The sequence below is a fragment of the Bos grunniens genome, chromosome 2, assembly GCF_055505025.1.
Source record: "Bos grunniens cultivar Pamir isolate PY7600 chromosome 2, Bosgru_T2T1.0, whole genome shotgun sequence".
Lineage (NCBI taxonomy): Eukaryota > Metazoa > Chordata > Mammalia > Artiodactyla > Bovidae > Bos > Bos grunniens.
This window is the reverse complement of record NC_141166.1, coordinates 48402833-48417565: the sequence shown is the minus strand read 5'-3', so window position 1 is coordinate 48417565 and position 14733 is coordinate 48402833. Positions and strand designations below refer to the sequence as shown.

The 14733-nt window shown below is 40.1% G+C and overlaps 1 protein-coding gene across 17 annotated transcripts in view; it reads right to left on the bottom strand.

The window, feature by feature from the left end:
- FTCDNL1 (formiminotransferase cyclodeaminase N-terminal like) overlaps positions 1–11911 on the bottom strand; it is a 118662-nt gene extending 106751 nt beyond the window's left edge. For 6 of the 17 annotated variants that reach the window (XR_015144418.1, XM_086347241.1, XM_086347278.1 and 3 more), the window contains exons 1-4: positions 11714–11845; positions 9470–9596; positions 6697–6792; positions 5016–5168 (exon numbers count right to left, since the gene is read on the bottom strand). Coding sequence is in view for 16 of the 17 variants with exons in the window: in XM_086347241.1 (XP_086203367.1) it covers positions 5016–5168; positions 6697–6792; positions 9470–9584 (364 nt within the window). In the remaining variant the exon portion in view is untranslated. Of the gene's footprint in view, positions 1–5015; positions 5169–6696; positions 6793–9469; positions 9597–11280 lie in introns of all 17 variants that reach the window. The other 11 variants (XM_086347285.1, XM_086347263.1, XM_086347146.1 and 8 more) reach the window with 10 other exon arrangements.
- Positions 11912–14733: the final 2822 nt, after the last annotated feature.

Below are 14733 nucleotides of genomic sequence, written 5' to 3'. Positions count from 1 at the left end.
AAGCGGGGGTGGGGAGGGAGAGAAGATGTGGGATTCAGGAACCAGGATATCCAAAATGCAGAAAGATGAAGGGAAAACCTAGGAAAATAGTAATAGGAAATGCTATGATGACAGTTATCCTCAACAAATTTAGAGTAACTGGTTCTAATCAGATCAAAAAGTTCTAAAAGTTAGTTGTTTAAGAAGACAAAATTTATGGAACAGTCAATACATGATGTGTTTTATCTGAATGCAGGGATAAATGTTATTATTGACAGAGTCTGGTGTTAAATCAGTGGTAAGTATATAAACAACTTGAGTAAACAAACAATCAAAAAGATAACAATCAATTCTAGCAAAAAGAAAAGGTTTTACAGAAAGACTTCCCCGGTGGCTCAGATGGTAAAGCGTCTGCCTACAACGCGGGAGACCTGGGTTTGATCCCTGGGTTGGGAAGATCTCCTGGAGAAGGAAATGGCAACCCACTCCAGTATTCTTGCCTAGAAAATCCCATGGATGGAGGAACCTGGTAGGCTACAGTCCATGGGGTCGCTAAGAGTTGGACACGACTGAGCGACATTTACTTACTTACTTACTTAAAATAATAAAAGTCTAAATGCTTCATTGTGAATAATGTTTATATAGTGATAATAACGTGACCACTAAATACTGATCCAAAAAATGTAAGTGTGTGTGTGTCTGTGTGTCTGCACGCACAATGGACGTGAGGGATGTGGTGAAAGGAAGCTAAATTCTCATCTTCTACAGTGAGAAGTCAGTAGACAATGCCTAACCAGTCCATTCTAAAGGAGATCAGTCCTGGGTGTTCTTTGGAAGGACTGATGCTAAAGCTGAAACTCCAATACTTTGGCCACCTCATGCAAAGAGTTGACTCATTGGAAAAAACTCTGATGCTGGGAAGGATTGGGGGCAGGAGGAGAAGGGGACAACAGAGGATGAGATGGCTGGATGGCATCACCGACTCGATGGACATGAGTTTGGGTGAACTCCGGGAGTCGGTGATGGACAGGAAGGCCTGGTGTGCTGCGATTCATGGGGTCACAGAGAGTCGGACACGACTGAGTGACTAAACTGAACTGAACTGAACTGAAAATTAAAAAAAAAAAAAAGTACCAAAATAGGATTTGAATCCTAAATAATAAGATAAAAGAATTGAAAGACCTGGCTCAGGGGAGAAGGAAATAGAAGGATGTGCATAGTGAGGGGGAAAGGGAAGTTATGTAGGTCTTCAGAGTTTGGGGAACAAACTATGTACATTTGACTTTTAACCATGTTTACGCCAAGGGAACATTTCAGGCAAAGATGGGCTTGATAAAGGACACAAATGTTACGGACCTAAAAGAAGCAGAAGATATTAAGAAGAGGTGGCAAGAATACACAGAAGAACTGTACAAAAAAGATCTTCACGACCCAGATAATCATGATGGTGTAATCACTCATCTAGAGCCAGACATCCTGGAATGTGAAGTCAAGTGGCCCTTAGAAAGCATCACTATGAACAAAGCTAGTGGAGGTGATGGAATTCCAGTTGAACTATTTCAAATCCTGAAAGATGATGCTGTGAAAGTGCTGCAATCAATATGTCAGCAAATTTGGAAAACAGCAGTGGCCACAAGACTGGAAAAGGTCAGTTTTCATTTCAATCCCAAAGAAAGGCAATGCCAAAGAATGCTCAGACCACTGCACAATTGCACTCATCTCACACACTACTAAAGTAATGCTCAAAATTCTCCAAGCCAGGCTTCAGCAGTATGTGAACCGTGAACTTCCTGATGTTCAAGCTGGTTTTAGAAAAGGCAGAGGAACCAGAGATCAAATTGCCAACATCTGCTGGATCATTGAAAAAGCACTAGGATGACCCAGAGGGATGGTATGGGGAGAGAGGTGGGAGAGGAGCTCAGCATTGGGAACACGTGTACACCCGTGGCAGATTCATGTTGATGTATGGCAAGACCAATACAATATTGTAAAGTAATTAGCCTCTAATTAAAATAAATAAATTTAAATTAAAAAAAAAAAAGCTAGAGAGTTCCAGAAAAACATCTATTTCTGCTTTATTGACTATGCCAACGTTTTTGACTGTGTGGATCACAATAAACTGTGGAAAATTCTGAAAGAGATGGGCATACCAGATCATCTGACCTGCCTGTTGAGAAACCTGTTCGCAGGTCAGGAAGCAACAGTTAGAACTGGACATGGAACAACAGACTGGTTCCCAAAAGGAAAAGGAGTATGTCAAGGCTGTATATTGTCACCCTGCTTATTTAACTTATATGCAGAGTACATCATGAGAAACACTAGGCTAGAGGAAGCACAAGCTGGAATCAAGATTGCCAGAAGAAATATCAATAATCTCATATATGCAGATGATACCACCCTTATGGCAGAAAGTGAAGAAGGACTAAAGAGCCTCTTGATGAAAGTGAAAGAGGAGAGTGAAAAAGTTGGCTTAAAATTCAACATTCAGAAAACAAAGATCATGGCATCCGGTTGCATCACTTCATGGAAAATAGATGGGGAAACAGTGGAAACAGTGGCTGACTTTATTTTGGGGGGCTCCAAAATCACTGCAGATGGTGATTGCAACCATGAAATTAAAAGATGCTTACTCCTTGGAAGCAAAGTTATGACCAACCTAGACAGCATATTAAAAAGCAGACACATTACTTTGTCCACAAAGGTCTAGTTAAGGCTATGGTTTTTCCAGTGGTCATGTATGGATGTGAGAGTTGGACTATAAAGAAAGCTGAGCATCTAAGAATTGATGTTTTTGAACTGTGGTGTCCCTTGGACTGCAAGGAGATCTAACCAGTACATCCTAAAGGAGATCAGTCCTGGATGTTCATTGGTAGGACTGATGTTGAAGCTGAAACTCAAATACTTTGGCCACCTGACGCGAAGAGCCGACTCATTTGAAAAGACCCTGATGCTGGGAAAGATTGAGGGCAGGAGGGCAAGGGGACAACAGAGGATGAAATGGTTGGATGGCATCACTGACTCAAAGGACATGGGTTTGGGTGGACTCCAGGAGTTGGTGATGGACAGGGAGGCCTGGCGTGCTGCAGTTCATGGGGTTGCAAAGAGTTGGACATGACTGAGCAACTGAACTGAACTGCGAGGTGGAAGTTCTTAAACTAAAATTATATGCAAAGATATGTGTTTGTGTAGCTATGTATGTATACACAAATATACATCATAAAAAACTGCAAGTGACTCTAACATTATTTATAAGTTCCCTGAATACCAAGTTTGGACCCTACTTTAAGAACCCCTTCCTTAAGGAATAATCAAGCTTCCAACTGTTTTCAAAATGTTTGAAATATATCATTCAGAATTTTTGCACATAAAGCATACATGAATCAGACATATTGACTATGTTCTTCATCACTGGAATGTTCTCCACTGCCCTTCTTCCCAAAGAAAGTTAGTTAAATTATTATTTTAATGTAGTTTCCATGAGAAGCAGTTACCCTAGTAGAAAACATCCTGTCACTGTTCTGAGAACAGTGAGATCCTAGAATATGAACACTTCTTCCTCATAAGAATGCTTGAGCATGCTGTTACCAAAAAAAGTTTAAAAACTTAAAAAAAATGGATGATATTAAATGAACAGCTGTGTAGAAAGGAGAATGTAAAAATAAAAACTGCATGTTGGAGCATCAAAATAGTAACCATGTACAGTATATGACTGTTTTTAATCAGATGAAGATTGAAGCTATTACATTTCAAATTGAATGTTATAAATTAGTTCAAGAATGCAGCTGAGCTCACATTTAATTAGAAATGTCCATGTTTAAATCATGAGGTACAGTAGCTGCCAATGAAGTAAAAGGGCAAAGGAAGGGAGAAGTACTCTGTCCAGACCCTCCTGTTGTCAACTGTCTCCTACGCTGGCCGAGAATCTGGGGTGGACCAGTCCTGATGTAATGAAGAACTTCATGTATTAGCTAATTTGAGATTTAATATAACTGAACATAATTGTTTTGAAGACAATTAAAATCACTATTCTGGTCTGAACAATTCTGAACTCTTCATTTTCGTGTGAAATGTATTTTTCCCCGTGCTGAATTTTAACTCTTTCTTAGAGGAAAAGTAAACCAAATTTTGGGCCAAGATTTCCCCAGAGAAATAATCCACAGATTGTCAGGTCATGTTAAAAATGCAGCACAAGCAGTGAGGTACACCTTTGGAAACAAGCCTCCTTTCCTATTTCTAGGGCTTGACGCAGCTCAGCTAGAGTCCAAATCTACATCCCAAATGTTACACACCTCCCTGTTACCTAAAAATGAGGCAATACCGCAGAGGATTTCTGAGGTCATAGAGAGAAGTCTGCAATCATCCTACAGCGGACTTTCCCCCAAAGCTTATGGGCCTCTGAATCTCATAATTAACCAGCGAGACAGTCCAGGCAAAAGGTCTTTCTTTTCTCCCAATTTGCTTAATTCAAAAACACCTCAAGTGACATAGCTCAAATTTTCCAAATTAAACTTACCCCTGGGGCTGAAATCAAGCATGTGACAGTTCAGTTCTAAAGAAAATCTTATAGAGAGTTGTACACAAGGAAAAAAGAGAAGAAAAAAAAAAAATCAGAGGAAAAAGGGGTAGGAGTTAACATTTAAGTGGGTTTTCAACCTCATCATTACCCCTGCTCGAGAAAATAGAACACAGATGGGCGAAACACACCATCGTTCTGCCCTGAAGAGTCTAAGGAACTCATTAAAAACTAGTGTTGTTTCCTCATGGTCTATCGTGGATTTGTAAGGGGACACAATGATCGAGTGGCTGCATCCCACAGCACTGAGTGTTCCACAGCGTCACAGGATAGAAAGTGGAAGGATGAGTCACAAAGACACTGTGTGTGCCACTGCAACCGATGAAAGCTTATTGTTGACACAAGTCTTCAAGGTCGATTTTTCCCAGGGAACGGAGGAGTGATTATATTGTCACAAGCTGTTCTGATTTGTAAAAATGGTTTCCATTAAGGAATAACCCACTTCCCCCAAATTTTCTCTTACTTCTGGCCACAGCTCCACACTCTTCCACTCCGACACCAGAGGGAGGGTAAATGGGAATCAGGTCCACTGCTCCTAGGCAAGGATGGATCCCCTCCTGAACCTCCATATCGATAGACTGGAAGGCTTCCAAGCAGGCAGCCAGAACAGAATTGCCTTAAAAATGTAAAATTAAAAAAAATAAGATCATTAAACTTTCAATTGCATCTAAGGAAGCAGCTATAATTATTACTGTCCTACCAGTTTGTGTTCCTTTCGTAAAATGTACAGAAGATTGTTTTTTCATCCAAAACAAAGAAAAATGTAAGATCCAACATTTCCCCTCTCCCCACTCCCCAAGTGTTACAAAGTTTCACATTTCTTCCAACTCTTTACTTCCCAAAGTGGAAGAAGAAAGCAAAGTTTACTGGCCTTAAAAAAACTTTGTATCCTTTTTTACAATTGGTTACTTTTAATTTTTTCAACTTTATCAAATTAATCTGATAAAATTCTTTGTTATCTTCAGAATATTTTATGAGTTTATATTAAAATAGACAAACATAGCATAGCATCACCAATTCAATGAACATGAACTTGGGCAAACTCTGGGAGATAGCGAGAGTCAGGCCTGGTGTGCTACAGCTCATGCCAAGAGTTGGACATGACTTAGTGACTGAACAACAAAGACAAAAATATGTTTTTAAAAGTATACCATAAGTATTTTAGTTTTGCTCTTATAACTAGATTTTCATTAAATTTTGTGTGTGTGTTTAGTCGTTTTAGTCTTGTCCAACTCTTTGCAACGCCATGGACTGTAGCCTGCCAGGCTCTTCTGTCCATGGAATTATCTTGGCATGAATGTTGGAGTGGGTTACCATTTCCTTCTCCAGGTTTATTAATTATTCTATCTAAATACATATAGACACCTCAGAGTGTTATTACTCTTGAGTTTTCATTAGCGTGCAGTATGACCATTTTGGTCATTTGCTGATAATCATCCATCAGCTCTTTGCTTTCCAAACAAACATACCTTTTGAGAAAAGACAATCTGCTAAGCTGAAACCAAGTTTATCTGAAAATAATTTAAATTCTTTACCAAGCAATGCTAAGGATGATACAGATTTTTGTTTAATCAAGTATGATCCTTCAAATTCAAGCTGTCCCACTAAACCTTACAGCAGGACACATGAAACCCATTTCATTTAACCCAATGGACCATCTCAAGATTTCAGGCTCCTGACTCAAAACACAACTGCTTAGCATGTTTCATTTCAAGTCAGCTTATCAGTGAAAGCAAATTCAACACTACGACTTCACAGGTTAAAATCTGAAGATATTTTACAAACTCTTTGACTTGTTCTTTTTAAGTAAAATAAAGGTTTAAAGTGATCTTTATATAAATATGAAAAAAAAATCTGAAGATATTTTTCTTAGCCACAAAAAATATGTGATCATCTTCAGGGAAAGAATGTTATTAAATACTGGACCCCAAGATTCATTTTAATGAAGAGGAAGTAGGAAATGCATATCTCAAAGATGTACCTGTTCAGAAAAACGAAGGAATGCAGTTTTGAGGTAGACTTCTTATGTATGGAAAAGAGTATTCAGATTAACACAGGAAATCAATGATTAAGGAGCATTTGGGTTTACTGGAAGCCGACCCTTCACCAAAAGACATACATAGAAAAAGAAACTGAAATCTTACCTAACTCATCAATAGAAGCTGCTATTGTAATGACTGATCTGTTGTACTCTGGATCAGAAAATACATTGAGCACTGATATTTCAGGATGTCTCTGTCCTATATAAAAGACAACACATAAATGCAAGAATTTTTTTTCTCTGGTGAAACCTTAATACTTTATTTTTCTTGATACAACAAAATTTAGCTTAACAGAAAAATTTGGGGGAAGGGGTGACCTCTGAAGTGACACTGACTAGTCAGGAAATTCATAGACAGTAATGTCCATGTCCTTCATTGTCTTCCTTTACAATCGGATGGCTCAGCTCAGATACTAGGCTTCAGTGTCTATCAGAGACCTTCTCTTGCACTTGCTTCTGAATTTGTCAAAGTTCTCTTAACTCAGTCCAAGCTGATAGTCTCTTTTATTACCAAATCGTATCACACTAAATTCTGTTCCCTTTCAATCTCATCTTCTATGCCTTGTCAATTTTTCCTTCCAAACCCAGAGATCAAACCGGATCAAAAAATAACATCTGGAAAAACTAGGATAGGCCAATTAGTGCCTAGAGCAGAGGTTCCTGGGATACATGCACCTGCCTATTAGAAACTGTTCTGACTCCAGCATCTCCTTTTCAAAGGCCACCAACAGCCTTCAGATGTTAACAACTTCCAGGCTTCAGCCACGTGTGACTCACTGAAACGTGTAACCTGGAGGAGAAAGCTGCCATACCCTTGTATGGTGACCACCCATAACCCCGTAGTTATTTTTGAAGTTTACAAGCCTTGCTCAAGCTCCTTAAAAGTTCCTCATATGCCTACAAAAGCAAATTCAAAGTGAAGGACAAAAGTTTTCAGGCGGTAATTAAGCCTTTCACTATGCCATTATACCTTTGTCGCTCTGTCCCCTGGCAGCTTAACAATTAATCTTTTCAAGGAGAGGGAAAATAAGTTACATACGGAACTACAGAGCTTAAAGCAGCCCTATGCTATTAATTTTAATAACGTGAAAAGATAAACTTATGTCACTCACTCATAACCAAATGAGCATCTACAGAGACCTACCCTGGTGTAGGTCTAAAATTTATAACTCAGCTTTCTTTACGTAAGACCTTTCAGACTATTTAAATGTTTTCACATTGCTTAATTGGAAAAAATATAGGTGATATAGTTTGATTCCACTCACTTAAAAATAAATGCCTTTAAAGTATCTGTAAAACAGCAGGTCATTTTCTTAACTAGTGCTACCTTCCCTGCATTTTTAAAACTATGAAAGACAGAGCAGGAACGAGATCATACAACCTCCTTTTTATGTGTTTTTTTCAACATACTTTAGCTTTTAGACGAAAAGAGATAATTTTATTTTTTTCATCCGAAATCTTCTTCTGAAAAGCTTTTATTCTCAGTTTCATATGATTCAATTGATTCAAATACTGAAAGAATGAAACACTCTCTCCTGCAATTTCTTAAGCATGCATATAGAAAAAAAAAATTACTTCTGGCAGGAGGAGCTGTCAGTATGAATCTCAGCAGAAGTAAATTGTTTGGTATTTGTAATAGAGTATAATAGCTATAATTCCATTTGAGCTGCTGCCACTAATAAGCTGATAAAAACTGTGAGTTGAGACCCAGGTGTCCATCAGTGTGTGACTTCCACAAATGTCTCTGCCCAGTCACTTAATCACAGAATGTGTCTCTGCACATTCACCCAATCCCATTAGATGTACTATCTCACAATGTGGGGCCCAAGCTGGCTCTTCCCACAAAGAGAATGCAAAAGCACAGCTGCATGCTGGCTCCAGAGGAGTTTTCCTATCAGCAATTATCAGGAATTTTCACAGACATTCCTAGCCCCCCAAAGTTGCTAGATGGTAACTTAAATGTGCTCAGTGTTAGAAACAGGCCCAGGAAAAGCACCTCTCTCTCATGAAAAGCAATAACCAAATAAAAAATGACAACCAGAAATTAAAATAGACTGTTTCAAATGCTTCAGGGCTATGACCCTAACACTCACCTGTTGCCGAAAAAGCTGTTGATTTAATAACAAAGCTTTTGTATTTAAGTGATGGTAAACCTGTAAATACACTGTGTTTTGTGTAAGTGTGAAAGTAAAAACAAATAATATTTAGAACTATATGTCATCACATGAACATTTTAACAAAGGTTAAGAAAAGAGAGAAAGAGTAGCATCTCTAATAGTAAATACTGGTCCAGGGGTTAAAGGAGACCTGAGTCTCAGTCTTCTGAATCTGAATGGCTGAATGATCTTACACACATCACTTAAATGCCTAAGAGTCTTTATACGGAGAAAATGGAGTAGAAATATTAATGCTGTAATGACAGCCTGGGCTTTGCTGGCAGGAGTGCTTTTGAAAAGTACTTGGTATGTGACAAGTTTATTTTTTATTTAACCTGCTGAATAAAAAGCATAATGAATTATGCTTATTCTATTAATGATCATACACATGGCCCATGAGGGAAACATTAAACCTGTATGTAAATATATCCTCTTCAGGAGTCCTGTCAATATCCTGAACAATGTGCATTTCAGACACCCTCTCCAATGTGAAGAAATATGCTTGTGGATGGTATGCAGGCATTTGGAAGAGAGTGTATGTGTACATCTGAGTAAGTGATCTATCTCAGCATTCTGGAGCCAAGCTATGATAGCCCAAGAACAGGGAGAAAATTCAGGAAGAAAGGAGAAGTATGTACCATGGACACTGTCAGCAGAATAAAAAAATTATTCTTATTATCAAAACACTACATATTCACATCTATTGCCTGTTGTTCCTACCATTTCTTTCAAGAAGAGCAGCTTTCGCTATGTTCTCAACAATGCACTTTTTTCTGGCTTCTGAAATGTTTAATAAACAGGCAGCCAAACGGAGCCCCACTCGACAAGAAGACATGGTGATTTTCTTCTAGAAAAGGAGAAAAACGAGTCTTCATTTTGGTTTCTACAGTTTATTCATATTTTCACATTCATTAAACATTTAAAAAGTCATAGCTGTTTGGAAACCAGGTAGCCATAACATGAATACTTTACTATTTCATTCATAGGTAACACATAAAGGATAATATCTCACATCGACTCAGCCAAAAAACCATGCACATGTGGTCATGCACATATGAACATGTGAAGACAGTAACACACTAGAAATATCCATCAAGTACTCAGTCTGAATTCTGTCACGGGAAACTTTTTCATTAAAGTATGTCACTCTCTTTTAAATATTGCCTTCTATAGTTTAATCCTGTTTTTGAGGAAGTATGATACTTTTGTTAAATAAGATTACTGAGGAAATACAGAAAAGAGAAACAAGACATTACTTAATATGCTGATTCTTACAAACACTATTCTGACAGAAAGAGTACCTCCACCAGCCATGCCATGGATAGTACATGAACAAATAAAGGAAATTCACTTGGAGGTTTTAAATGACAACTATTTGACTAAGTTCCTCTTGTACTTTGATCTCCATAGTCCCTAAACCAGTTTAAAATCTTTCACAGGACTTTGTACATTGAACTGAAAGCTGACATGGAGTACTCGGATATGTTACTCAATAATCAGCCAAAAATGTGACTGATTTCTTTGAAAATGGAATCATCATACAAGTTTTGGAGGTTGCTTTGACTTTCTTCAGTACCCCAGAATGGTATTCTCAACTAGTTATCTTTCCAAACTTCAAATGATATTATGAAATTAAGTTTAAATATTGCAAAACAAAAAATTCCCCTTTTTAAAGATCAGGTCATCGTATTTCCACCTCTTTTAAATATAGCTAAAAGTGAACGTGGCCCTCATGAACTCATTCAGTAAATTTTACTGTGGAACATTTTGTGACAGGTAAAGTTCTTCCTGTGAGGGATACTGCAGAGAATGGTGTACAACTCTGAGACACACATTAAGCTTATTAAGTTAAAGCTAACATGCTGTGGTGTAATTAATAGTGTTCTCCGTGTATAAATCCAATGGCTTCTCTTCACTAGGACTGTTCGTTGGCCTGATCATTTTAACCTAAGAGGAGATAACAGGGCTTCACCATTAGTTCCAAGTTTTCACACTGTGACCATCATCTCACAATTGAAAATTCAGAAAAAATAGGGTCATTAGGATTCTGTAGACATTAATAACACTGTTGCAATAGAGCAGCTCAGACCTCTTCTCGTTTTTATGTAAACAAAAAATTGCTTTACACAAGGGGTGTGGGCGTCTTCTGGCTTTCATTTGTTTTCAGTGTGTTTATGTAGCTTAATTGTCTCATCAGGCACTTTCCCAACATAATTATGCTTTTTAACAAATGGTGTTTATGGCAACCCCTAACAGTGCAAAAGAAAGGATTAGTTTCATCCTCTCATTCCACATTTTGATTCTCTGTGGACAGCTAAATCACACAAAGATGGTGTTAGAAAAATCTACCTTCATTGCAAAAGCTGAAATTAGCGGCAATATCAGGCTTTTGGCAAGCACTCAGGCTTATTAGTAAAAAGGGCAAGTTTTTCTCTTCTTCCTCCTCCTCCTCTAAGAATTTGACCCCGAGCAAGACCCCAAACACTTGTGGTTTGAGAGGATGATCGTAATTCGCCCACCCCTTCGATCACCTTTGGGATTACTTCCGGCTAGAGACCCAAACCTGCCTCCCTCGGAGGAACTGGATGGACCTGTGCGGGGCAGAGCAGTCCCCAACGCTCTGCCACATCACCTGCGTCCGGCACACGCACCACCGTTAGCACATTTAGGGCCGCAGAGGCTCGTCCAGGAGGCACAGCGCAGTGTGGGACAGACGCCGCCACTAGCACTCCCTGTGCGGCTCCGCGCGGGTTCTAGCGTGGAGTGGCCCAGAGCCACGTGAGACGAAGGGTGGGCCGAGGGGGAAAACCTAGGGACTCGCTGTGGGCCCCCGGGGAAAACCAGCAAGGGGAGCGTCCGCGGCAGGCGGGGCCGGGAGCCAGGGGCGGCCTGCGGCCGCGCCTCCGGCGGCCCGCCTCGAGCTTGCAGCCACCTCGGCCGCTCCGCGGTTTGCGCGGAACCCACCTGCGCGCGCGGATGGCGGCGGGGTAGGACGGCGCCGAGCCCCAGTCGCCGCGCGTGACCAGTGCGCCGTTTCCGCCGCCAGCCCCGCCTCCCGGGCGCGCTCCAGTCCCACAGCCCGCTGGCTGGGCTCTGAGCTTCCTTTCTGACTCTACCCGACCCGACAGCGTGCTGCGTCCGGGAGAGCTTAATCTTTCTTCTAGAAGTGACTTCCCACCCCGCCTGCTTTAACTTGGAACTCTCCACGGTTTTCTTGTAAATGAATGACTTTTTAAAAGGGAATTAGAATCTAAAGATGAGGTCATTACTTATTGATCGTACACCAGCAGGGGGCTCTTTTCTCTATTTACACAGAAACACACGTTCTCGCCCCCCCTCCCCCCCCCCCGCCTCGCCCGGCACACCCCCCCCCTCCCCCGATAAATTCCCTCCTGAGAAACACTGTCCGCAAGCGACTGTGCATATAATCTGGACCAACACAAAAGCATATACCCTTTTAGTCAAAATTACGAGTAGGAACCAGGCATTAAGCATTTCCCTTTTTTCTAGGCCAGTGAACCTTGAGAATACATTTCTCTTAAAAAAAAAAAAATCAGGACCTGCTTTTTTTCTTTTTAATGTAACAAGGATTAAATGTCACCATTTTGATCCAATTTTGTTCCTGAAGTGAAATAATCACGAAATAACTACTTGGGCGGAATACATTAATTTTTAAATCTATTTTTTATTTTCTAATTATACTTTTTAAACACAGATTTGAGGAAATTAACATTTATGTGGACATTTGGTTTCTAGCCTAATGTGGCATAAAAATAAGTAACATAATGAGTGTTAAAAAAAATCAGGTTCATGATGCTTCTCACATCATCATCATTGTACTTAGATGTCACAACAGTATTATGTGCGATTGTGTCAGATCCAGCCTTCTCCATCTCAGAGTGTTGGCAGGTAGGAGGGTTGTTGGCAAGAGGAGGGGTGTTAACCTCAGGATCCTGGATCCTTTCCAAGGCTGGTAATTACATTCTGCCAGCCAAAATTCATCCCATAATTTTAATTGGATAAATCCTTTCTGGCCTAAGCTACTGCTATGCCTGTCAAACTGTTGCCACATTTCACCCCAGAGGTGTCTGTGTTTTAGTTGCAAGAATCAGTCCCTTTGAGGTTGGTTTATCAGTTTAAATCCTCAAAGCGCCTTGGGACCCTAAGGAATTAAATATATATTTGAGGGTTTTTTTCCTATTGAATCTGCATAGAAAATGTATAAAATAGATTTATATGCATGTTAATGTCTGTTATCTAATGTCAGCAGATAATTTTGAGAGCTCTTTAACCAGATCAACATCCCTACCTTTCTCTTCTTTTCAGAAATTCTTATTGCCCATAGCTTTAACTTCCAGTTTCCAAAAAGCACCTAAGTATCCAGTTTCTTTCCATGGAGGACAATAGAAGTGAAGCCCTTATTTTTCACCTTTCCAACAATCCCATGAGATAATTTGCTGAAACAAAAGACAGAGTAGTAACATTACATCTAGTCTTCTAGTCTTCTAGTAACATTACATCTAGTCTTCTAGTCTTCTAGTAACATTACATCTAGTCTTCTGGAGGGATCTCCAGAGAAGACAGGGGCTTCATGTGTTACAGCTGTAGCATCTGCCAGGACTAAATCTTCCTCGCCATATCTCCTAATCCTCTTTGTGAGAATCACTCTTGCTTCCAGAACTGCTGGGGCATCAAGTAAGATAAGGCCTCTCTAAGCATCAACACAGAGGAGTTACTCAGTAAACCTTGTTCTTTTCTCCACTCTATTCATGTCAAACACAATGGAGAGAAAGCAGGGCCCAGGGTTCTTTTAGAAGGGGGGCAGCCTCTGCCCCTGCCTGAGGACTGTAAACATACCTTTTTGAAAAAGACAAGGAGACAGCAGCAAGGCTGATGAGAAGTTTAGCATTGAGATTGAAAGTCTTTTGCTGTCTTCAGGAATGGAAAAGTACCCTCGGTGTTAGTTTATCACATATAATTCTGCCCTGTTTTAAAAGAGTGTACGTCACATTTACAATTACATATTATTAAACACCTCATTTTTGTTTAACTTAGCATGCTTTGGAGGGACATTTTCATACTTTTTGGGTGAATGTGTTACTTTGATTCCTCATTTCTCCTGCTGTAAATCCACATTCTGGGCATTAGTTGTTTTGCTCATCGTGGATTCTGTCCAGAAACAAGTAAGTACTGGAAAGAGAGAACAGCTCAAAGTCCCAGTGTCACTTCCATCAATGACAACTGCTTCCGAACCCTCCCATAGCTTCCCTGTGAGACAAAAGGACACTTTTCTCATTTTCATTTTTGCAAGCAGAGAGAAAACAGTTCTTTTTCTTGGCCCATCAGAGTTACGGTGGGTCAAAGCGGGAGGCTGCGTTCAGGCAGGGCTCCGCAGATCCACTTGAATCCAGAGCCCAGTGCTGCTTGAGTGGGGCTGGGACTAGGGTGAGTGAGGGAGCCATTCAGCTCAGGTGCAAAATACAAGTGGTACCAAAAACTTCAGTAATGCAATACTTTAACAAGTCAATACAAAACAATAAATCGGTGCTGAACAAAATATCAAAATTTTAAGTAACATCAGGAGCCTGTTTTGCACTTGTCGGCTCACTCACACTCACCTCACCCTGTGGTTGTATTCCCCTTCTTGCCAGCCCATTTCTGATTGTAGGGTTGAAAAGAAACTATGCCACTCTGCCTTGCCTACATCCTTTCTTCTGCCCCTGAAATGGGCAACAAAACCAAAAATATCAAGGGTAGAAATTTCCAGGCGAGCAGATACATATAATTTATAGTTTGTTCAAGAGTTTCATTATTCTTGCCTGGAGAATTCCATGGACAGAGGACCCTGACGGGCTATAGTCCAAGGGGTCGCAGGGGGTCAGACACGACTGAGCAACTCACATAACACACACACAAGAGTTTCATGTATAGGAGACTTGGCCAATTTGAAGACAAATCCTTATTAGGACAAGCAAAAGAATCAA